The 26,955-nt window shown below is 41.2% G+C and overlaps 1 protein-coding gene across 2 annotated transcripts in view; it reads right to left on the reverse strand.

Annotated features, from left to right (window-relative positions):
- LOC131239708 (phenylalanine--tRNA ligase, chloroplastic/mitochondrial) overlaps window positions 1-26,955 on the reverse strand; it is a 50,690-nt gene that overhangs the window by 16,330 nt on the left and 7,405 nt on the right. The window contains exons 3-7 of one of the 2 annotated variants that reach the window (XM_058237543.1): window positions 15,544-15,750; window positions 15,334-15,451; window positions 15,121-15,197; window positions 10,256-10,435; window positions 5,278-5,322 (exon numbers count right to left, since the gene is read on the reverse strand). In XM_058237543.1, coding sequence (XP_058093526.1) covers window positions 5,278-5,322; window positions 10,256-10,435; window positions 15,121-15,197; window positions 15,334-15,451; window positions 15,544-15,750 — 627 coding nt within the window. The remainder of the gene's footprint in view (window positions 1-5,277; window positions 5,323-10,255; window positions 10,436-15,120; window positions 15,198-15,333; window positions 15,452-15,543; window positions 15,751-26,955) is intronic. The other variant, XM_058237544.1, reaches the window with a different exon arrangement.

The following is a 26,955-nucleotide window of genomic DNA, read 5'->3' on the forward strand; positions in this document are numbered from 1 at the left end:
CCTTTCCAAGACGCAATGAATGAAGGGATGATTAGCTACTCCTCATTCCACATGTAAAGCAAGCAAATGTTGGTTTATTGCCATGCCCCTCTTCCAAAGATTGTCCATCATGAGAACCTTGTTCTGCCCCACCAACCAAGCCAATGTCGTGACTTTGGGAGGGTCCCCATTTGACCATGGAGGATGATTGTGCACCACTTCCTTTTTAGAACTAGACCCTAGAAGAAGGCTATAAAAGGAATAAAGGATCAAACTGCGAAGTGCCTGGAACTATCTTTGAGCCATTCTAATGCATCCAAAAAAAAAAAAAAATGCGAAGATAGATATTCTCAAAAGCCGACCAGACAAGCTAATGAACTCTTCCATCTCTTCTTCCATCAGGTTTCTTCAACACGAAGGGGTCCACACCACACCGATGCCCGAGATTGAGCAACATAGATCCACAGTGACGTCCCTATCCAGGGCTAAGATGGCCAACCTCGAAAATCTTCTTGAAGACTTCGATCACCCAATCATACATTCCTCCAAGACTGAAACCTTTTTCCATCACCCAAAGAGAACTCGGCTCCCTCCTTAAACTTGCACCCCACCCTAGTATCACTCTCCACAACCCCGTAGCCTTGTAGGACTCTTTTGTCCAGCAACCCCCTGCTTTCGTTCCATACTTCCTAACGATAATTTCTTTTCAAAGGCATTCCCCATAGAAAGGTGACATCGTTCCAAGATGACAACTTCCACTCCATTGTTTCCATCATCGTCCCACAATTGTTACATAGGCTTCCCGATACATAACAAGAGTCCCAAGTATGAAGAGGGGAACAATCCTGTTTTGCATACAAACACATTCGCGAGCTCCTCTACCTCGTCCTTAGGGATGACCATACCCAGCATTTCACTCCTCTGAACATTTACCTTAAGGCCTGACATGGCTTCGAAGCAACAAAGAGTCTTCCTCAGGTTGTCCACTTTCGTTGCCTCCACATCACAGAACAAGATTGTGTCGTCCCTAAACTAAAGCTGGGACACTTTGAAGTCCTCCTTATCCACCTTAAACCCACTTATAAGCCCAGCCAAAACCCCTTTTTCCAACATTTTGCTTAAGGCATCCGTTATCACCACAAACAAGAATAGTGAGAGTGTGCCCCCTTGCCTTAGCTTCCTTGAGGATTTGAAAAACCCTTTAGGCGATTAGTTGACTAGGACCGAGAATTTGGCCGAACTAATACATGCCTGCATCCACTTCATTTTTTGTTGCACCAAAGATGGGCCAACATATAATCCAGGAACTCCCAGTTCAGGTGATCGCACACCCTTTCTAGGTCCAACTTCGAGGCAACGCCTCTCTTGCCTTCCTTGTGACGATAGTCTAAGCATAATGCATTCATGCATGATCAAGGCACAATCCGAAATCTATCTTCCTTCAATAAAAGCACCTTGGGACTTGGGGATGATGCCCCGAGTGAATATAGCAAAACCTTGTGGCCAACACTTTGGCTAGGATTTTCCCACAACCATTCAACTTCCTCTTTCTTCATAATCAAGACAATGAACGAAGCACCCAACTCGACCAACAATCGGCTACTTTCAGAGAATTCAACTATGAAAGCCAACAGATATCCTTCAACCAACTCCGAAAAAACCTGGAAAAAAGCCGAGGGGAACCCATCTAGCCCCAGTGCCTTATATCTCTCTAGAGCATCCACTATCGCCTTTATCTCCTCTTCCAAAACTGCTCTCTCAAGGAAAGCCACCTCAACTTTTGCAATCCTTGGGATGATGAGCTTATCTAATCTCGGCCACTTCCACCCTTTTTCAATTTGGTGGTCCTTGTAAAATTCGACAATGGTATCACATACCTTATCTTTCTCCTCCGCCCCAACACCATCCACCACCATGCTGTGAATCTTGTTGTTACTCGGCCTTGTGTTGGTGATGTCATGTTAGAACTTCATGTTCCTATCCCCTTCCCTAAGCCATGTTGCTCTTGATCATTGCTTCCACTTTATCTCCGCTTCCAACCAATTTGTATATCCAGCAAGAGTGCCTCCCTTCTAACTTTTTCCTCTTCTAACAACTTTGCTCCCTCTTTCTTTATCGTCAAGAATGGAGCCCAACTCTTGTTTTGGCTTCCTAATATCTCTTTCCTCCAATTCATGAGCTTGTGTTTGAGGAGCTTCAACTTCTTGAATAAACAAATTCAGGATAGCCTTCTACTGCCAACCACTCCTTACACAATTTAAACAAAACCTTCCACTTTAGGCCACGAGAACTCAAATCTGAATGGCCTTGAACCCCAATTGTCCTCCACCTCTACCAAGATCAGACAATGATTTAAGTTGGGCCTTGGCAAACCGCGCTGACTAACTAAAGGGAACATCTAGATCCAATCCGGTGAAACAAGGAACCTATCGAGGTTCGACTTGATCTTGTCTTGCCTATTAGACCACATGAAATTTCCGTCACCCATCGAGAGGTCCACTCATTTTTCAACACTCATTACGAGAACTTCAACATACTTAGAGTGATCCTCCCTCTGGAAGATTTCTCAAAGGAGTATCCGATGACATTGAAGTCCCCCCCAACGCGCCATGCAAGTCTCCACTTTCTGAAAGCCACATCCAGATCAGCCCACAAAGACGTCGGCTAACTCGAGTGGTTAGGCCCATAAACTGTTATGAAAACTCATATGAAATCGCTAGCCACATCCTTAAGGAAAATTGACATCGAGGACTAACCTTGCCACCCATCCTCCTTTGCCCAAACTCTCGAATCACACATCACCACCACCCCTTAGCCAAGCCCTTCTTCATCTTTCCTCTCCAAATGTTATCAACAAACTTCAACTCCATCTGACACATCTTGGTTTCATGCAAAGACACCAATTGGGCCTTGAAACACCTGCATAGATCCCTAATTTAGGCCCATTTTTGGGGGTAGCACATACCATTTATGTTCCAGCTAATGATCTTCATTGTCCACCATCTTTACCCCACATACCCTTCTCCACGCTCCTAGACGCAGCTCCTACTTCATAATTAATCGAGCATGCCAAACCTTTCAACTCTCTACAACCTTTTATAGCCTTTAGACTCTCAAGTAATCTGCGTTCTTGGGCTTTCTAGATACCCCTTTCCTTTATTAGCTGAAACAAGGCTATGTTATCTTCCTCAAAATCCCCGAACGTGACCCCAATCATTCTTCCAATATGCCCAAGTGCTTCCCTAACCCAACGCATTCCTTTTGCAGCTGGGATGTGGTCCCCCTCAACTTGATCAAACCCCAAAGGCTCATTTAAAGCATGCACCAGAACCTACCTATTCTACTCCCCATCATCCTTTGAAACTCACAACGGATGAATATCTATAACATCAGTCAGGATCCCCTCGGCCATGTCCAATAGCTCCCTCAACTCCATTGCCCCATCACAATGGACACCTCAACCTAAGACCACTCCTAGGGATGCTGATGCCCTCACCCCTCTACACCACCACTTTGTTAATCACCTTTGGGCCATACTTTACCTTGCGTCTTCCCTCGAAGAGACAACCATTCAGAGAAGTAACCACCTTCTTCGAATCCTCCTCCATTCAAACAAAGGCAAAACCCCGTGTGAAGCCCTTCAAACAAGGTAAGCCTACCTCCACCACTCGCCTTGCCTTGCCAAACTCCTGAGCGAAGCGATCTTCCGACCACCCATCCAAAGAGTTCTCGACAAAGTGTCGGAACCTCTAGTGATCTCGACAAAGTATTGGAACCTGCGGCCACTCTCCCCCGCAGTGCATTCGATACTTCTCTCCTTGAAACCCACCCCTCCCATAGACCTCTTTCTCACCCTTCCCCTCGTTCTCCCCCCTTAACTCAAAAGCCTCTTCCCCCCTCTAGAACTTTCTCCCACCTCCCTCCTCCCTTTCAAACTCCCGATCTCCCCCACAATCGCCATTTGTACCACCCTCGCAACCACCCTCCAGCCCTTCTCAAAGTCTCTCCTGAAGCACCCGCTGACTCTCCTCTCAAAATCCTTTTCGAAGACTCCCCCACCCGCCTCTTCAATCCCTTGTAAAGCTTGTCATTTCATTGTTGCTGAAAGCTACACAGCAGCACCTCTCTCGATCGTCCTCGCAAAGTCATCTTTTGCATAGGATTAAAAATCCCAGATTTGCTTAGGTTTCAAACCCATCTATATATGAGAAAAGATCAATCCCCCTGCCTCAAAAGTTTGGAATCAGATTCTCTATAGTTCGGCATTTATTAGGTCATGCCTAGCTCAATTGCTGAGCTTGTTGGTAGCTGATCCTCAACGGCTTGGGGAGCTGTGGGTGAGTCTCTTTAGAAAATGGCATGCCTTGCGGTTGCCACCCTTTGGGTGATTTGGTTAGAGAGAAACAAGAGAACCTTTAGAGGCAAATCTTCTTGGGCTCAGGTAATGGTGGGGAAAGATTTCAGGTTTATCCAAATGTCGAGCAAAGCGAACCCTAAGCTGAGGAAAATCCCTTAGATCCTATTCGTGACTCATGGACTTAAGTTCTGCAGTGGCATCCAAACTTAGACAGGCCTCGGGGAGTTTGGAAGCCACTTCCACATGGATCGTTCAAAGTTCATTGTGATAGATGCTCCTTCGGTAAGCGGGTTTTGCGAGCATTGGGGATGTCATTCGGGATCACAATGGGAGCATTTGGGTAGAATTCTCAGGGCAGACCGGTATTCAAGACTCCAGTTATGTTGAAGCGCCTTGCACTGTTGTAGGCGGTTAAGCTGATAGTGGACAAGGGATCCTTGCCTACTATAATAGAGGGAGATTTTTTTCAAAATTGTTACTTGAGCTGATCCTGAAAGAGTTCCGTGGAAGTTGGCTTATCTAATAGAGGGAAGTTACTGACCTGTGCAGAGGGAAGCAAATTTCCTTTACCCAGGTAAATAGAGAAATGAGTTGGCAGAAAACCTCACAAAATCTCAAGCCTCTAGACTGACTATATGCTGGTTTCAACCTTTAGTTAGTCTCAGTGCATGGTTCGAAGTTTTAAAGTGTGTATTGTGTCTGAGATGTTTGTTCCTGTTGCTGCCCTGATGTGGTTAGCATTCTGTTGTATTAGTAGTTTCCTCTTCAATAACATCTTATTACCTTTCAAAATAACAATTATTCAATTTCACTTCCCAGTGAATGGAATACTGCTCTTCAAGAGAAATAAGAAGATTGAATTTGACAGTTTATATTGAGTTCCTTCAATTTTTGTATGGAAGTACAGAATCAATCCATAGATGAAGGTTTATATTATGTACCTTTGAAAATGGCTTGAACTTGACACCAAGCTGGCCCTTAGAGAACTGAAAACAAGAAGCAATAGATTAGTTGTCATCACAAATGTTCACAAAATGACATTAAAGTGCACAGGACCATGACCAAGCATGTGTGATCAGATTTAAAAACTAGCCCCAAGATGACAGTGAGTTACTAACAAAAGCTACTATCACAAATTTCTGTTTGTAAAATTTTGGTAGCAACTGGGCACTTCCTAGAAGATACATATGTTCAAATTAAGGGCATGTTTGGATTGGGGGTAAACTAAGGTAAGGCAAGGGAAAGTAGAATTGTGACATAAGTATATGGTAAACTGACATCAGCGCTAGGGAAAGGAAACCCTTTGCACCTGTTTGTTTTGTCAGAGAAGATGTGAAGGAAAGTGCTTCCCTTTTGCATTTTCCAATGTTTGGGTAGCAATTTTCAAAGAGAAACATCTTTTCCCTCCAATTTTGCTATTTAAAACGTTATATCGGAGAAAAGCCACTTTTCCCACTATTTGATTTCTTGAAGAAAACAAAAAAGTTGTACTACCTTGCTAAGGGAACTAAATGGATTTCCTTCTCTTTTTATGTAATCCAAATAGAGGAAAATGTCAAATAGAAGGAAAATTGTTTTCTTCCCCTAGTTTACCCCCAATCCAAACATGCCCCAAGTGTCTAGAAGGTTCAATGAATTTATAGACCAAATCGCAAATCAACAGCGTAGTTTTCCATAGGCCCATAAGATATATACATAGGAAAGTTTATCAAGTGCAAACATTTGCACTATATTATGGTGCAAACGAGTTGTGTGGGGTCCACCATGACATGTTGATAACATCCACTCCAACCATCTTGTACATGATGCCTTGCTTGCCAATGGCACAAAAATCAAGCCAATCCATGACTTAGGTGGGCCACACGAGCTTGAATAGTTGAAAGGGGACGCCCAAACTTGATTCTCGTATAGTGCCTACGTTGTGCACATGACAATATGACATCCAATCCATTGATATGAAACATTGGCCCTAGATAATGGCACACCTCAAAAATCAGGCCATTCCAAAAATTGGGTGGGCCCTTAGCGCAAATTGATGGTGGCCGCCCCCTCCCAACTATTCCTACTAGTTCTTATTTTGAAACGTCCACTGCCAAAGTCATTGAATGAGGAAGTCGCCAATCCCTGAAATGGACTGTGTAATGTACTTTATATGTTGGGTTAAAGCCTTACAGGCAAGCATTTTACTAGTGGGGTGGCATTGTACTTCAAGTAGGCAATGGCATTGCTCGTGTTCATGGTCATGATGAAGAATTAGTATAATTTGAAGAGTGTGGCCCGCCTGAAGCATGGATTGGCCTGATTTTTGGACCCATCTACAAACGAGGCACGGCATGCAAGATGGTCACAAACTCGCAATGCATGTCATCAACACATTGCGGTAGGCCGCACACAACTCATTTGCATGATAATTATAGTGCAAACATTTGCACCAAGTAATATGCCATATATGTATGTATAAATAGAGATAAACAAGCTGAACCATGCAGGATCTTACGGTATACATGATTTCTATGAGCATTACCTGATTCCCAAGTCGGCCCGCATTATGACCCTTGATGATCTAGGAATTTGTGCATTTACTATGATCTCATTTAGAAGTCTAGTATCACTAGTATGCCCATCCCAATGTTCGAAATATCGCAATGTATCACAACCTTGGGATGCAGATACGTATCGGTTATCGCACGGGACATATCGTTTGTATTGCGTAATTTATCGCACTTTTTGGGAAACATGGGGAAACATTGGCAAAATGGTTGAATTTTTTTATGAAACTTCATGGATTATTTAAAAAGACCTTAATACACACTTTTAAATAAAAAAATCTCAAAACAGAAGTGCACATGATAAATTTCCTTTGTATAAGATCCTAAGTTATGCGTTATCTGATTGAACTAAGGTAAATATATCCAAATATGATACATAACATTTATAAATGTATAAAGATATGTATGAAAACATAACCAATGCATTCAAAAGCAAAAGATATATTAGAAATTAGAAAAAATACCTATCAATGATGTCTGTATTCAATATCCACCCCGTCCATCTGTTTTTCCTTGTCATTTTAGGGCATTATCCAAAAAATGAAGCAGATCCAATAATCAGGGGGACCATACCATAAGAAACAATGGTGATTGACCATTAGTGGGCCACAAAAGTTTTGGATCAAGCTGATAATTGTTTTTTCCCTTCATTCAAACTTATGTGGACCACGCAAGAGAAAACAGTTGGAATTGATGCTACCATCGAAAACTTCTTGGAGCCGTAGAAGGCCTTGATGAATTGATGCTATCGTCGAAAACAATAGGGCCCACCTCGATGCATGCACAACATATCTGCATCGTCCATTTGTTTTGCAACCTGATTTTAGGGGTTGGCCTAAAAAATGAGGCAGTTACAAATTTCAGGTAGATGTGGACCACTCCACACGAAACAGTGGTTATTGACCATTAAAATTTTTGTGGGCCACAAAATTTTTTGGATCAAGCTGATATTTGTGTTTTCCTTTCATCCAAGTCTATGTGAACTTATCAACGGGTTGGATGGTCACAATGGACCCTAGGAAGTTTTCAATGGTGAGGGATCAATGACCATTGTTTCTTATAGTGTGGTTCACTTGAAACTTGTATCTATTTCATTTTCGGGACCATGTCATAAAATAAGCAGTCCAAATAGATGGACAACATTGTTATGCAGTACATACATCGAGGTGGGCCCTAAAAGTTTACTCACATGCCCAATTTGTTTGGTCAAATCCAAGCAACCAACAACTTGGATGGGACCCTGACCATGGGGCTACCTCGATATAAGATGGCGTATCAACGCTATGAATTCACTTTAACATATCATTTTAGGGCATGGGCCAAAAAATAAGGCAGATCCAAATCTGAGGTGGACCACACCACACAAAATAGTGGTCATCGAATGACCACCATTAAACTTTTTTGGGCTATAAAATTTTTGGATCAAGCTAATATTTATGTTTTCCCATCCATGTTTGTCAAACCTTATGAACATATAGGATGGCAAATAAACATTACGGTGGGCCCTAAGAAGCTTCAATGGTGGACATCATTGCCACCACGTTTTCTTGTGGTGTGGTACACTTGAGCTTACATCTCCCTTTTTAGGCTCATGCCTTAAAATGACTTATGAAAATGGATGGACGGTGTGGATTGGTTGGTGTACCACGCACCAGTGACCTAGCTGGTGTGGGTACGTGTCGTGCGAAGATGGGACGCGGATTTCCTGCGAAATCCTTTCGCAAGAAGTTCTTGCACTAGAACCTAGGTGGGGCACACCGTGATGTTTGTGAGAAATCTACTCCATCCATCCATTTTGTAAGCTTATTTTAAGACTTGAGACAAAAATTAAGCAGGATCCAAGATTCAAGTGGGCCGTACTAAAGAAAAAGGTAGGTAGGGAAATTCCTACCGTTGAAACCTCCCTGGGTCGACAGTGATGTTTACATTCCATCCATACCGATCATAACATCATTACTACTGGGATGAACTGAAAACACAAATATTAGACTGATTCAAAACGGCCCCATGAATATTTCAACTGTGGACGTTCAATCCTCATGTTTTCGGCCCACTTAAGTCTTGGATCCGGCTCATTTTTGGCCCCACCCAAGTTTCTAGCGGAGGAACTTCCTGCGAAAGCCTTTCGCAGGAAATCCACGTCCGCGAAGATGAGCGTTGACGATCCTCAAGCTCGAGTTGTACAAACAGTTCAAAGTAGATCAAAGTTACATGGGCTCCACAATAATGTATTTATTATATCCACACCGTTCATCCATTTGGAGAGATCATTTTAAACTATGAGCCCAAAAATGAGTCATATCCAAAGCTCAAGTGGACCACACCACAAATAGCAGTGAGGACAATGATTCTCACTGTTATAACATTCATAGGGCCCACCATAACGTTTATTTTCCATCCAATCTGTTCATGACGTCACAAAGACCTTGATGAAGAGGAAAAACAAATATCATATCGATCCAAAACTTCTGTGACCCCCAAAAGGGTTTTGATGGTAGACGTTCAATATCCCGCTGCTTTTTTCAGTGTGGTCCACTTGATCTTTGGATCTGTCTTATTTTTCAGCTAAAGCCTTACAACGAGCTCGCCAAATGGATGAATGGTTTGGATATAACATATACCTCATGATGGGACCCACAGAACTTGGTGACGTCAACACATCATCCAAGTCGGTGGTGTGCGGTACACCAGCCCATCCGCTTCCCGTAAATAAGGGCTCGCAGTCCCTTTTTTTCGAAGAAGAGAGGATTCCGGAACGCAGGAACCCTAAAATCTCTCCCAAATGCCGAGGATTTCACGCCCAAATCTCTCCAAATCAGAGACTTCGATTCGAATGGCCCATCAAACGTAGCTTCCGATCATGGCGATCTTCTTTACGAGTACCGAAATCTGCTGTTGAAAGTTTTCTTTTTTTTCTTCTTTTCTTTTTTTCTTTTTTTTTCCATTTTTTCGATAATGATACTCTCCCAACATCCCGGAGCTGGCTACAGTAGCCCCGACAGGTGTTGTATAGCAAATTTCTTGAAAAAAGAAATAAAATCCCGATAGAAGTGATAGTATCGTTGATATCGCACGATATTTAGAACAATATTTAGCGATATCAAACGATATTTGGCGATATTTATCGATATATCGATCAATACAAAGTATTCTGTGAAATTTTCCAATTTTTTCATATCTTCTGAAGGGTTTCATATCGCTGGACCGTGATACCGATAATATCAGCCAATATATCGGCTGATAGTATGAATATTTCGAACACTGGCCTGTGCAAATCAAGATGTAAAGGACAACATGTGCAAACTCCAAAAGTTGTCATAAGCAATGAAATGTGTTGAAGAAAAGACAACGAAAATGAGATGAGAAATACTTGAGAGGTAAATCGCAGATCAGTTGTCCAGAAAAGCCGAATATCTGGTATTTCAAATAGAACCATTGCAAGCCGCTCCAGTCCAAGTCCAAAAGCCCATGCAACATTATCTGTTCTACCACTTCGCTTTAGTATTTCTTGCTCAGTAACTCCACAACCCAAAACCTCCAGCCACTTCTCCTGAAAGGGTGTTAAATATGAAGTGATAAGTTCAAGAATCCCAATATGCTAATGCAAGTATCTCGAAGCAATAATTTCAGTAACACATTAACGCTTTAACATAGGCCATCGACAAAATTCAACAACTCAAATAAGGCAATGCAGTCTAGAAAAAAACCTAGCAATCTCGGCACCACTATGGCACATAATCAAAGGTAGCTAGCACTTGCAAAAAATCCTAGTGAATTCTTCCACCCAAGGTTGCTAGGAATGTTGGGCAACTAGACAAGGGAATTGGCACACAGTTTACCCGCTACATGGTGAATAGAGCCCCCACCCGAGTTGTGCAGGATTTCAAATAGGAAACCATCCACAGAAACCCAGAACTTTTTATTTAACCCTTTAAGCCCTGTTTGGTAGATGCCTAAAAATGAGTTCATCTCATTTTAGTTAACGGTAATTGTGCATTAGAGATCTGATCTCTAATACATAATGAATCATGTTAATAGTAATTATGTATTAGAGATCAAGGTCTCTATTACAAAATTACTGTTAACTAAAATGAGATGAATTCATTTTTAGGCGTCTACCAAACAGGGCCTTATGAAACTTCCTTAAAACCCAAACTAACCCTGGGAAGCCTGGGAGTCTTGGAACCAACATAGGAATCAGGCTGGGGCCAACCACTTCTTTTTTGCACAAGATCCCAGGTCTCAACTTTGTAACTTAACCTAGCAGATTCCAGAAACTTGTAATTTTGACTTATATGCTAAAACCAAGGAATTTTCTGAGAGCAATCCAAGGAGACCTACATCATTGTTTAGTCCATCAAGTAACCTTTCCAAAAAGACAAAGATCACTCAAATCTGATGTCCCACCACCCACATAAGACCAAAGTAGAAATATGCATGAAGACAAGTTGGACTGTTCGGGAAAGTGACCTGTTCTCAAAGATTAATCTCTCAAACCCCTTTGAATTTTGATTTTTAGACCAAAAGAATTAGCTAGCCAATTGAGTTGACTATCCAATGCAAGAAACCTCATCTAATTCTGATATCAAGGGAGAATTTGGCAGCCAAAATACCAAGACCTGCACAAACTGGAAATCACATAAATCTTATATGGGAAAAAAATGAAAAAAAAAAAAAAAAAGTTGCCTGTCACACTCATAAATCCATAAATCCAATGTCATGTTAATTTTACTCCTTCAACCCAAATTTGACTAATTTAACCAAAATCAACCAAATCAGAGCCCGCCCGCCCACCTTTTCACATAGCCACCCTAGCTAACCCCTCAGTTGGTCCTAAATATCATCCAAAACCAAGTCAACATAACCGGTTTGTCTCAATTTTCAGCAGGCTACTAAATATGTCAGCAGCAAAACAGGACTGAAACTTGCTGAAACAGAATGCATTCGGGCTAGTCATACTGGTTTGTCTCCAGTTGAGTCACGGATATGAAACAACTGTTTAGAAGTTAGTTGCACACTCCTTCTAACCAGGTACTGCTCCCACTTCAAATTATGCCTTATACTCCTGCTCCCATTCCCACTTCGTAGATATTTATACTTGGCAATGTTTGAAACAAACGCTACCCCACTCCCACACTCATGTATGTTTCCTTTTCACTTCATGTTTCATGTAGCTATACCTAAAACCGTGCCCCATATTTTGTGAATAATACCATCCTGCCCCTTACAACCCATAGGATTTTGAGACTTATCAAAACATCATACAAAACCTTCTACAATGCCTAATTTACCTTAGTTACCTGCTTTGACTCCACAAAACCCACACCCTAGACCGACAATTAGGGTCGAGCCACTTACCCTTCATTTAGAACCTATCTACTCAGCTACAAAAGCCTTCAAGAACCTACTTATTACCCAATTAGCCTAAATCTAGGCAAAAAATTTCATCCCTTAATCCTAGATTCAAATACTCCATCTCTTCAATCCTAAGGATCTCTTCATGCCTTAGGAACCAAGTTACATAACTCGCCTTTAGGATTTGTACCAAAACATAAGGAAATGGCATTTCTAACCTAAACTCGCACCTCCGGCCTATAAACAGAGATCCATAGCCTCCAAGAAAGGATCTTGACTTGCAATTCTATATTTTTTTTTCCCGAGAAATAATAGATTCATTAATCAAAAAGAGAACATCAAGACAATGGAACTGATGTTCTAATACAAACAGAAGACCTGCCTTCCTAAGCTGAGGAGTTCATCAAGTCATTATCCTCTCTACTGACATCATTAAACAAAATGTTTGACCTAGGGCTAGAAGTGATGCAGGACAATTAACCACTTGCTCTAAAAGCTCGAACTGATAGAGCATGGTGAATCAATCCCTTTATCACATAACTCAGGCCCCACATCCCATGGGTTAGGACCTTGGCCGAACCCCCCTCATGGGTTCCACTTCACACGGGTTCCACTTCACACGAGCCACCTATCTCACACGAGTCACCCGCCTCACACGAGCCGCCCACCCCGATTGTGCCTCTACATCCCACAGGTCACCCCACTCGAGTCCGGTGTGAAAATGCCCTTGCATTAAGAAGCTAAGAGGTAAATTTCATCAAAGACAGAGGCTAGCTTCTAAGGATCACCCTAGTTGCTTCTAAACCACAATATGACGTTCATGGCATCCCTTTGTAATAATCATCCCAGAATATTTGGAAACAAAAAGAAGGCATTCACACAATGACATAGTGTCACCTCGAATAGCATCACCCAACCCCGCAAGCCCAAGAATACAAAAGCAAGGTCAACCCATTATCATCACGACCCCAATGTCGGTAGGACCTGGGTTACCAAAATGACCATGAAAGTTTAGCTTCTACCACCCAGAAGTAGCATTTCCATACAAATATCAGAGTCTCTTTGACAGGTTCACTATTCACAACCAAAGACAAACCTTGGATGAAGATCAAAGTCGTCATTCCTTGAGACTCCCTGCTTACAAGAGCGGTCCACTCTTCCCATAGCTTCTTAGAATTTAAAACCCATACATTGGAAAGAATAGCACAAATTCCCCCCCCCCCCCAAAAAAAAAAAAAAAAAAAACTGAGAAAATGCAAAGAGAAAGGAAGAAAGGTCTAAGTTAAGGAAAAGCAGGAAAGCACCATCTCTCAAGTGGCGTGGGAAGTGACTCTGTCTTGGGATGGTGAGCACTGGCTTCTTAACACATTTTTAAGAGGGCAACTTTGCATACTCTCCCTCTTCCCTATCTCCATACAAACCCCATCATTCAAGATGGACAGGACCCCAACACTACAACGAATCTGAAGCTACTAGTGCCAACCTTGCTAAACATCCATACCTCTCGCCCCCATTCTCCTTTTTTTTTCTCATTCTTTAAGCATTCTTAGTATTATTGCTTTGTTTTATAAAAAAAAAAAAAAAAAAAAACTCTCAATTTTTATTTTCCAAAAGTTTGAGCCGAGACCATTTTCTACACAAGTGAGAAAGGTGCCTTACCCCTTTGTTTTTCATCCCTAGGGCCCTTACCCTGAATATCGAGTTACAGAATAAGTCGGAGTCATTTCTTGGAGTCATTTTCTAATGGCAAAACAAACACATTTTTCAAAGATCCTAGCTCTAGATCTTTGAACGAACAGGTTATTGGTGAATACCCAAACCATTTTGGTTAACTTTCTCCCTGACCACCCACACTATATTTATGAATTACATGGTATTTCCCCTTCTGCAATCAAGCTCGAAGTGTAGGTAATATTTGTCTCGTGATGACTCTTTATAGTCCAATGACATTCTGATCCTCGACACTGAATTGTTCAAGGCAAAGAAGCCTCTACCAGCAGCATGCTTTATCCTTAAACAACACATTTTTCTCTTCTAAATAGCACCCCTTGTCTACTCTCAATGTGCTTCACTCAGCATCCCCACCCACAAGGCAACTCTTCCATTGGCATGGACATGAATGCATAAAAGTCGAGGACACCATCACGGGAATTATCAGCAACAAAATCACATTTTTTATAAAAGAAATCACCCTGGATCCCAACAGTTAACAACGAACAATGATTCTGGTCCTCCTTTATTAATAAGCGATAAAGGCTTCCCTCAATAGATGAGGCGGCCTATAAGAGGAAACTTCGCCGTAGATAAACCATCAACAATTATTAATCCTTTAAACTCAACCTGCTCAAATGTTTGCTGACTTGTTGCAATTGAACATACAAATAACGAGGAATGCGACACCACATATACCAACGTGGCACATGTGTGTGGGATCCAGGAATTCAAATAGCAGTCCCCATGGTGAACATCCCTTGTACCGAAGAGCCTGCTTGCCCATTTATCCGGTTGGCCATAGATGTACGAAAAAATGGACGAGGATAACAATCTACATTTAACCATGAATGTTTTGCTCACCTGGTTGGTAGGCTGACCTGATTTTATGGTAGGAAAGACACACTGTGAACAACCTAAAATGCATGTCAAGAACCAGCAGATATGTGCCACAATGGCACATGTACTGCCTGTTGTGTTGATGATTGAAAATGGAGAGTTTGGATCTAGCATTTCTCACAAATAATATAGTACAAAGATTGCATTAATAATTAAAAATAATAATAATAAACACCAGTTATATCAGCTACCGTACAGAAATCACTCTTCCAGAAGAAAGATGTTCACATAAAAATGGCAGTATATGGCAAACAACCTCAATAAACTGACCTGGAAATATATTTCCAGTTCAAATGATGGATTGGTGAAGGGAAAATAAGTATCAACCCAACGCATTTCCACAGCACCTGAAAATTTTTAAATGTTAGGTGCATGGGTATATCAGGAAAAAAAAAATCCAACAAATGCCATTACAAAAGATTGCACATTAGCTTCTCATATCTATTAATTGTGAGAAAAGAAATGGTTGTGAGAAGAGGATACCAAATAAGTGCTGTGCTAGACCCTCGAGGGCCTTCTTCAAATCCATGGCTGCATAAGATGTTGCATCCATGCCAGATGCTGTCCAGTCATCTTGTGAGAAAACGCGAACCCCTTCCATCTGTAACAGTGATATATAATTCACATAATCATAAAGTCCTAGAGAACTATTTCACAGAAAAAAGTAACTTCTAGAATGGAAGGCATAAGAACCTGATGAAATACAGGGTAATGAGTTGAATCAATAGAATCCCTACGATAGACATCCCCCGTGACAAGGAAATGAGTGTGGCCGTTCCTTAATAGCTCTGCTTGATGAGCGCTCGTATGGCACCTCAATACAGTGTGGGCATCAACATAGTACGTGTCATTGTAACTCCTGCTAACATGATCAGCAGGAACCAATACATCATCAAAGTTCTGCAAGAAGTGGAGTTACAGTTACAAGAATGAATATAATTCCATAAAGGGCAAACATGATCAGAAGTGCAGATAATAAGATCATGAGGTACACTGATCGACACTAAAATAAGAGCAATGTCATAAAAAAATCATCTGAAACTAACAGATCATGGCAATGAGGCTAAGACAATGGTGCATGGCTGCCTGATGGTAAAACAAGAAAGAGTAGCCAGTATTTTAACCATTGTGGTCAAAGGGTGGAATCCAAACAGGAGAATGTAAAAAAATTATTTCATTCTAACTGAAGCCTAGTGGTCTGTGCATGCCTCGCATAGGAGTAAGACTTGCTCTACCAGGAAAATATGGCTCATCAGACTAGTAATTCTTACCTTAAATAAACATATTTCGTTGTATTAATTTTTACATATTTCGTTGTATTAATTTTAAATGAACATATGTTTACCAACGGTGCATATTATTGTTGATTCAATACATTATACCATCTGCACATACAGGGGTAGAATGTAATAATAGAAGTGATTTTTATTCATTTTTGGTCAAACAATTTTCAATGAGTGACACAAAATTCAGAGGTAAAATTACTTGAATTAAGAGGTGAGAGCACAAAATTGACAGCTGAGAGCCTACAGCCAAACCATCTTGAAGGAAGCCCCTCACCCGAGGAAGAAGGAAATTTTCCAGCTCATCATTCTATGCACACCCAAACCAATAAAAGCCCTCCCCTCCACCTTTGTCACCATCATGATCCCCAATGACCACCACAAGGGCATCCCAGCCCCAAACATCCCCAATAACAGCCAATACAGCTATTACAGGATTTTTTATTTTATTTTTTTTTGTGGGGGGGGGGGGCGGCGCTAGCCATTGCAAGCCGTTACGCAAAATTGACCCGTAACAGTCTCATAATGGTTCATTACAGGGCCGATACGGAGAGAATAAATAAAAAAATTTTAAAAAAAGCACGTAACGGCCTTTACAGCTCAAACCATAACAGCCACCATTACTGTTAAACTGGTCATTTCAACCCCCTATCATATAATGGTGGGTGTCGTTACTGTTAGTAGAATGTGTGAAATGGAGAGAGAGAGAGAGAGAGAGAGAGAGAGAGAGAGAGAGAGAGAGAGAAGTTTCAAGCAACAAGAGAAGTATTGTGTCAAGCTATCAGTCCACACACATACATATATTAACTTGAGAGAAGCTTAAATACAGTGCTCCACAAGAGTACATGGACAACACACACACACACACACACAAAATATTACATATATTTTCCTACACTCCCCCTCAAGCTAAAGCATAAATAATTAAATATCGATCATGCTCGGCTTGGAACACATACAAAAAATATGATAGTAATGCAGGGGCATTTTCACACCGGGCTCGAGTGGGGTCGCCTGTGTGATGTAGGGGCACACTCGGGGTGGGCGAGGCCCACGGGGGAGGTCTCGTGTTCGAGATTCCTCACCAATGGTCATTAATACACATTTTACACTGAACTCGAGTGAGGTAGCCTGTGGGATGCGGGGACACACTCGGAGTGGGCAGCCCGTGTGAAGCGGTACCCATGTGATTTGGGGCCCACGAGGGGAGTTCGACTGAGGTCATAACACATGCGATGTGGGGCCTGGGTTATGAGATAAAGGGATTAATTCACCATACTCTAACAGTTCAAGCTTTTAAAGCAAGTGGTTAATTGTCCTACATCAAATTGGTATCAGAACGGGAGGTCTCGTGTTCGAGACTCCTTACCGGGGGTGATTAATGGGCATTTTCACACCGGGCTCAAGTGGGGTCGCCTGTGGGATGCAGGGGCACACTCGGGGTGGGCAAGGCCCACAGGGGAGGTCTCATGTTCGAGACTCCTCACCGGGGGTGATCAATGCGCATTTCACACTGGGCTCGAGTGGGGTAGCCTGTGGGATGCGGGGACACACTCGGGGTGGGCAGCCCGTGTGAAGCGGTACCTATGTGATTTGGGGCCCAAGAGGGGGGTTCAGCCGAGGTCATAACACATGCGATGTGGGGCCTAGGCTATGAGATAAAAGGATTAATTCGTCATACTCTAACAGTTCGAGCTTTTAGAGCAAGTGGTTAATTGTCCTGCATTAAAAATTAATTCAGCATACTCTAACAGTTCGAGCTTTTCTTAGTTTGAGCTTTTAGAGCAAGTAGTTGATTGTCCTGCATCAAATTGGTATCAGAGCGGGAGGTCTCGTGTTCGAGACTCCTCACCGGGGGTGATTAATGCAGGGGCATTTTCACACTAGGCTCGGGTGGGCTTGCTTGTGGGATGCAAGGGCACACTAGGGGTGGGTGACCCATGTGATTTGGGGCCCACGTGGGAGATCTCGTGCTCGAGACTCCTCACCAGGGGTGATTAATCCACATTTCACACCGGGCTGGAGTGGGGTAGCCCATGGGATGCGGGGACATACTCGGGGTGGGCGGCCCATCTGATTTGGGGCCCACGAAGGGGGGTTTGGCCGAGGTCTTAAACCCATGAGATGTGGGGCCTGGGCTATGAGATAAAGAGATTAATTCGCCATACTCTAACAGTTCGAGCTTTTTTTAGTTCGAGCTTTTAGAGCAAGTGGTTGATTGTCCTGCATTAGATAGCGATCAGCTTGGGCCACAATTTCCCTTCAAACATAACATGGTGGGATCTATGATCTTCAGTAGCTATTTTTTTTGTAGATTGAGCTTCTGTCGTCCGTTGAATCTTGGCTACCAATAGAAAGCCATAACCAAAGTCGACAACCTTCCAAAATCCTCTCAAAAACACATGCGACATTGCACAACAAATTGAGTACACTACACTCACCATAGTCGAGAGGGGAACTACACCCAAAACGGCATGTGAAAACACATGGGCAACAGCACCCAAAGTGTAAGTGAAATACACCCACTACTAATAACAATGGCCTAATAAAGGAAGAAACAATGAACGGAGAAGGAAAGCTCCACTGCTTGTAGAAATCCTCCATGTCGAGTTGGGTCGAGGATTATGTCAAATGGTTCGTATGTGTAGTACCTCTAAGCATAGAAGGAGCAGCAATTACACAATCGCCATCCTCAACATGAATATACACCATGTTTCACAGCCTCACAACATCAAAACATGAAGACACAAGGAAAATTCAATAGAAGGACCCAAATCAAGGACCATAAGCACCCATTTCTCACAGAAAACATCATAGCACCCCCAAATCTTCACGAAATGTCACGTTTCTTGTTTTTGGTGATTGTTATTTCTCAACCGCACGTAATCCATGTGGAAAATCTCCCCAAAAATCCCTAAAAAAGTAGCACAGCAAGAAAACTGAAATCTGGATCTTTTCAACTACACTCATCCTATGAACATGTTTCTTAACCGCCCAACATGTTGTCCCATAAAGCATGGCTGATCTTATAGCCATCCCATAAAATTCCCTTTTCAGTTTGAGTGATACATGACAATCACATAAAACTCCAAAGGCACGTCTCCATGCCTTCAACCCACTTAAATTCTATGGGCAACATCCTTCTCAATCTCTCCACCCTCATGAATTATCAACCCAAGATATCGAAAGTGGTCATTTTGAGAAAATTCTTTGTCAACAATCTTTACTGATTCAGTGCCCCCCACTCCTATTGTTACTCAAATTGCACTAATATACTATGTTTTTGCCTAACTAATTTTAAATCCTTTGGATTCTAAAACAACTCTCCATAAAGGTATGGGGGCTGATGTGGAAGATATAATTGAAGATTTCTTTAGTATTAACTAGATATAATTAAAGGTCCCCACTAAAGTCCAAACCAACAACAGACAGCCTCAGCTTATGAAGACGCCAACGATCGAATCCTTTGATTGTTGGAACATGATAGAGAGCCCGAAATTAAAGTAGACATTCTGGAACTCCATGGTCATTTGCATGTTGATGCCTTCATCGATTGGCTAAACAAGGTGAAAAGGTGTTCAACTATAAGGAAATTACAGACAGTTGGAAGGTCAAGTTAGTAGATATGAAATTTTTCAATCATACAGTAGCAAGGTGGGCCGACCTCCAAGCTGAACAGATCCATCAAGGTAAGGAGATAGTAAATTCTTCAAAAAAAAAAATTTATAAAAAAAAAGGTTATAAATGGCATTCGTACCAGTGACCTCTATAAAAGATGCCACAATCTACGTTAAGGAAACAAGTTGGTCAATGAATATATTGACGAGTTCCATAAATTGACATTGCACCAAGGTTTTGTGAGTATGAACACCAAAAAAAATTACGGTATATTAGTGGTCTGAACTCAGACATAAGAAATGAACTGACTTTTAAAGATGTATTTAAAATGTCCAATGCATACACACTTGCATTAAAAGCTAAGGAGATAATTAATTAGGGACTTGGAAGCAAGGTATTTCATAATGGTAATGGTGGCCGTAACGGCCACCACCATCACCATTACAATACAAGCCATTACGGGCTTTTCTTCTTTTCTCGGGGCCATTACAGTCGTTAGGGGGGTAGTAATGGGCTGTTAAGGTTCTTTTTTTTTGTAACGATTGTTATGACCCCGTAACGCCAACGGTTGCCACCGCTACCATTACATAACGGCCATTATGGCACACCATGCTTGGAAGACAATTTGGTGCCCCACGAGGACCATCCTCAACAATGAGGCAGAACGCTAACTTCTTGTATAAGGCAACCACAGGGCTTCCCATAGGTCAAGGGACAATGGACCAACATCCAACAAAAGCCAAACCCCAACCTGAGGGAGGTGGTTATGGACGAGGAGCTAGTACATGGGGCAAAATAGCACTCCTTTCACATACCTTAAGTGTGAGCAAACCAGATATCGCTCTTTTCAATATCATAAACATTAACCCATGGTTAACGTGAATTTGGCTAAGGAAAGAGAGTACGTTGAAGACACTCCCGACTATGTGAAAGCCGAGGATGACACGGAATAAGAACATGCATATAACAACAAAGCGGGTGTTGGGGAAGATGTAGCAAATGTATATGGTGATAGGGGCAAGTTTTTGGTTATCCCACAGACTGTGCTATGAACGCCTCGTGTGATTATTAAAGAGCGGTCGTTAGGACAATATCTTCTACACCACTTGCACCTCCGATAGGCATATATGCACGATTTTGGTAAATGAGGGGAGCAATGAGAACATTGTCCAACAAGAAATTATGGATGAATTGAAACCAAAGAACATAAGCATCCATGTCCATACTAGATCTATTGTTGAAGAAAGATGGAAAAGTGTTTGTTAATTCCATGTGCTTAGTTTCCTTCTCTATTGGATCTAGGTATAAAGATGACACGTGGTGTGACGTGGTTGCCATAGATGCATGCCACATTTTGTTGGGGAGACCGTGGTTGTGGGACCAAGATATAGTGCATTTAACCTGGGCTAATACTTATTCTTTCATCAAGGATGGTGTGAATATCACATTGCACCTTCTTTCATCACCCAATTTTGACAAAGAGGGTCAAAAATCGGTCAATGTAGAAAATAAGGCGATTGGCATCATTTATGTATTAGTTGCTAAGAATATGCAAAACAATCGGATGATCTACCTCCCATGCAGAAGCTCCTTCGTGAGTATCAAGACTTGGTACCCGAAGAACTACCAACTAAACTTCCTCTTATGAGGAACATTCAACACCACATTGACTTGATGCTAGGTTCAAACATAATGAATCTTGCACATTAACGAATGAGTCTAGCCAAACAAGCCAAACTCCTACCAATTGATGGTTTGCATAAAGAAGTTCAATAGAAGAATGAGAAAGAAGAAAAGAAGCGAAAGAAGGAAATCAAATAGAGTAAAGCTAAGTACCGAGAAGCTACAAAAAAAAAAAAAAAACATCGCCGCGAGAAGATATATAAAGAAGGTGACTTGGTTTTGGTTTATCTCCATAAAGAAGGGTTTTCGAGAGGAACATACAACAAGCTCAAGTTTAAGAAGACTGGTCTATGCCGAGTCAAGAAGAAGTTGGGTAACAATACCTATAAGATCGAGTTGCCAAATGACTTCAATATCTTGTTGATTTTAAATGTGGTAGATTTTTTCAAGTACCATGGTGAGGTGTCTGACATTCAAGATGAAGTCATTAATGATATAGATAAACAACTCCTGAAGAAAAAGAATGAAGAAGTTGAACAAGTGTTGCACATGAAGACTACTAACACTCGACGAAGAAGTTGAACAAGTGTTGCACATGAAGACTACAAACACTTGACAGGACTAATACAAGCAATACTTGGTGGAAATAGAAGAACAAGCCATATTCTAAATGCACATGGATCATGAGAGAAGAATTGAAAAGATTATATATGGATCTCTGCTACTTGTATGAAGCGCCCAACTCACTGGAGTCAAGTTCTTTCCAACTCGAGGGGAATAATGTAGGCCCACAGCCCACTGTAGGGCCCAGCATGTGTTGATTTAGAGCTATTTGTGATAAGATTTGGGCCTAGATGTCAAAGATCACATTTGCCATTTGCAAAAGAGAATGGGGCTGATGTGGAAGATATGATTGAAGATTTCTTTGGTATTTAATAGATTCGTTTTTTGTTATTTTAGGCTAAATCTTTGTTGGTGGGATTTTTATTATCTTAAATAAATTATAGAATGATTTGAAATTAATCTAATAGTTGGGGAATTTTCATTAAAGATTCATAGGGATTGTCTTCGATGTCTATAAAAGGGGGGTATAGGAAGGCATTCCACATTTTTCCAAGTTGTGAGTTTTCTTAAGTATTGGAAGAGAAGAAGTTTGATATCTAAAAAGTTATTTCTTCTCTACCCAAATATTTCTTGAGAGTGTAGTATATGAGTTCATTTCTTTATGATTCGAGTGTCGAGATCTCATTGACTCGATGATTGGGTTGCACCAGATTGGCAGTTACACTAGATCTAACCAAATCTTCCCTTTTTATACTCCTTGATATTCTTGGTTGGGTCATCAAATCCTCAAATTTCTAATTGAGCTATCTACAAGGATATCCAATGCTCTCCACAGATTATTTTTTTTTCATATATGGAAAGAGTTAGAAATAGAAAACTTCTTAAGATAGCCTAGAGGTTCTATATTGTTCTAGTTCCACCAAAAATCAATAACACATTGATCCTCAAGTTCTTCTAGCTGACCTTGTAATCATTTTCCTCCTTTTCCTTTTTTCTTCTTTCTTTTTCTGGTGAAGGATGGAAAAATTTTATTAGAGAAGCAATGAAATACAACACTAAGGAAGATGTTATAATGAGTTCATGATAACCGTCTCATCACTTCCTATGCCGCAAGTTTTTCAACAACTTTAAAGCACTAGAAAATAGATAAAACCCAACCAAGAAGTTGAATCACTAAGGGGGTGTTTGTTTTTCAATTACAGGCTGTAAATGCAGGTAAATAGGTAATAATTACCATTTACCTATGTTTGGTGTGGTGGTAAAAACCACCACAAATGAGGGCGTATTTACAACCTCCAACTACCAACGATTTCGAGTGACTTAAGAGGGAAATCGAGAGGGATTGCGCCGACTCTCAGGTTTTGTCAACAGGACGTTTCGATCTTATGCTGGTTCGCGTTACCACCGCAATTCAGTGCAAACTCAGGTCCTTTGCTTTAAAACAAGGCTTCTCCATTTCTTTCTGCTTCCCTGCTGCCCTCTTCTCCAAGCCTCTGTCATCTCTAGGAGAAGGTATAACTTCCATTTCCATGGTTTGGATGGTCTTCTCATCTGCATTCCATTACGTCAATGATAGTGTTGGTTTGTTCTTCTTCCCTGCAGGTCGCCGCCAGAAGCGGAGTTCCAATTGCACATCCACGGCTGTTGGGTTGCATCGTCCTTCCTGAAAGGTCAGTGTATGACATTCTAGTTGTCTTTGGTCCAGTTCGATCTTGGTTTTGTGAAGCTTTCTTCCTCAAATCTCTGCTGAAGCAGGCATTTCCAATGCATGTTAATGGGACTGCAGCAGAAGCCTTTCATGGCTTTGGCATGTACACACATCTGTAATTCCATAACCCCTCTCCTTCAGACGCAAAATGAAGGCAGAAGGACAGACATGCAGAAGGTCGCATGCATCTAATCCCTGTATTTGCTCATCAGATAGGAATGATGGTGCGAAATAGACGATTTGCTTCCTTTGGCATGTATGCATGTCTGTAATTCCATAACCCCTCTCCTTCAGACACGAATTGTAGGTAGAAGGACAGACATGCAGAAGGTCGCATGCATCCAATCCTCATATTTGCTCATTGAACAGGAATGATGCTGTGAAATAGACGATTTGCTTCCTTTGGCATGTACACGTGTTTGTAATTCCATAACCCCTCTCCTTCAGACACGAATTGAAGGTAGAAGGACCAACATGCAGAAGGTCGCATGCATCTAATCCCTGTATTTTCTCATTGGAGAGGAATGATGGTGCGAAATAGACGATTTCATGGCTTTGGCATGTACACATGTTTGTAATTCCATAACCCCTCTCCTTCAGATGCAACTTAAATGTAGAAGTACAGACATGCAGAAGGTCCCATGCATCTAATCCACGTTTATGCTGATCGGGTCATGCGAAATAGACGATTTCCGTGTTATTATTGGTAGTGTAGGTTGTGATCTATGAAGAAAAAAAACAGGGATCCTTGTATATGCTGATATGGGTTGTTTTGATGTGGGATTTATAACTATAAATGACTGTAAACCCCATCCGGATGAAAGATTATGGCAGCCCAGGTTGCTGAAACATTGATCTTATAGGCAATATGGTATCTATTGGTGAGTGGGCCTCAAAATCCTTGCTTTCCAGATAGATCTTCTCCATAGAATGTTATAAAAGTGATGGTAATTCCTCTTTTTAATATTTAATCTGTTTTGGTTTGAATATCCAATCTGTGATCGGCTTCTTTTTTTTTTCTAAAATCCAATTCAGAACGTTGCACAACAATATGATCAGCCTGAATCATTTCCAACCCTTATGGCTATGCAATGGGGACTCTGCAATTTTTTCCTTTGAATAATCCTGCCTTCGACTGTAGGAGTTCCTGGAATTTCTGGATTGGTGTCTCTACTGAGTTCGACGATTGGAATGATGAGAGGAAAGATTAACCCATTGATATAATCCCTTTGTTGTAATATTTGAGAACAGATAAGGGACAATTCAGAGGATTAATATGCATTATATAGTATAGTATAATCTGTTTACATTAGAACTTCCACAAGTTATCTGTTGTAATTTTTACCTTCGATTTGTCAGAAGACTAATACATTTGGTACCACCAATAATATTCATGTTTTGGATATTATACAGAAAAAATTTCAATTTTGGCATTGCCCCTTATGTTAATCACATGAACTACCATATTATAGACTGAGAAAATGGTTGAACGCAAGTGGCCTGATGAGGAGATGGCGATATTTGTCATCATCATTGTCGCTGTGACGGCTGTTATGGCCGTTGGGGAGTATTGCCGAAAATATTTATTGCACAAACTGCAGCAACAAGAGGATTCCGAACATCTCCAAATCATTGACGGTATAATTAAGGTTGTTAATACAAATTGTATCTCCCAATTGAGAATGCGCAATACAACTTTTTTCAGTCTTTGCTCAATTCTCAAGGATTGAAACTACCTAGCTGATGCAAAGCATGTCAGTATGGAAGAACAAGAACAACTTATAATGTTTCTCCATACGGTGGGACACAAAGTCCGAAATCGAGTTATAGGACATCGCTTCATAAGGTCTAGTGAGACAGTCAGCCAATATTTCCATAGGGTGTTGGACGTTATAGTGTTGTTGTATCCAGATTACGTGAAGTTACAAGGATCGGAAACTCCCTTAGAGATACTCTCAAATCCAAATTGGAGTAATTACTTTCAGGTAAGGATATTTGAAATGTTATTTCATTCAAAATAGTCCTATCTATCTTTCATTTTTGCCTTACGTGAAGAAGTTTATCTGATTTGAAATTTGATCAAGGATTATGTTGGTGCGATAGATGGGAAGCATATACCGACATAAGTTCGAGCCAACATAAGTGTCATATATCGTAATAGAAAAGGAGCCATTTCACCTATGCATCACTGCACGGTCTAGAGGGTGCATTCACAGCCACTTATCCGGACCGGCTGAAAGACCCAGATCCATTGTATTGTGCCCCTACTTTAGAGATCGGAGAAAGTGGCCGCTGAGGAGAGGATGGGTATGCATTGCTTGAATTTGTCTGCGCCATGCTCATCTTTGTGCTTGCAATCCAGTTTATGTTCTACCGCTAAAAAGGTAGACAGGCGTAGATTGGGGTATGCCATTTTGCAGTTCTAATGTGCACCTCATGTGGTTGCAATGGTGGTTATGTTATGACTGTAATTGAGGTAGTTTCCTTAGATGGTTTGGTGGATTTTTGGACAGGTTATGGAGAGGACCCGAACACAGGGCCCTCTTGTTGGGTTTTTTTTTAGCGTGTTTCATATGTTTTGGGTTTTGTACATCTGACCATTATCACCTATCTAGACAGCCTTGATGAAACCAGTTAACAATTTACAGGGGTTACTGGTCGTAAGTATATGTTTGTGTGCGATATATGTATCGCTTGAGGATGACTCAACGATAAGTACGTGAAGTGTTAATCATGGATATGAATATCGGTATCGTATCGGCCGATATGGCCTTCGTATCTATATCGGCCAGAGCCGAAATGTGATACGGGGTCATATCGGTCCGATATGAAAAAATTGACCCTCATCGGTCCGTATTGGCCGATATGGGGCGTATCAACACCAATATGGGGCCAACACACCTATAAAAGCCCAATTTTAAAAAATCGAAAAAAAATCAAAATCAAAATCAAAATTTCACACGTCTTCTCTTCTTTTTTTCATTTAAACCATGGAAGAAGCTTAAAAACTTATTTTAGGCTAGATCTAGACATATTTTGGGATCAAAACAAATGATTTGAATGGGATTCAATAAATCAAAGCGAAGTGGACCATTATGGGAAAAATCAAAAAGAAGGGTAAACCTTCACTTTCCTTTTTTTTGTTGTATTTCAATGTAATGGCCGATTGTTCACAAAATCATGCTTGATTTGTGTTTAATTAAGGCCCATTTAGTTGACCTTCAACAAGTCAAATCGACAGACAACATTCTCATCAAAGAATGGTCCGATACACCATTGAATACATGGTCAAAATACAAATAAATAAAT

The sequence above is a fragment of the Magnolia sinica genome, chromosome 3 (assembly GCF_029962835.1).
Source record: "Magnolia sinica isolate HGM2019 chromosome 3, MsV1, whole genome shotgun sequence".
Taxonomy (NCBI): domain Eukaryota; kingdom Viridiplantae; phylum Streptophyta; class Magnoliopsida; order Magnoliales; family Magnoliaceae; genus Magnolia; species Magnolia sinica.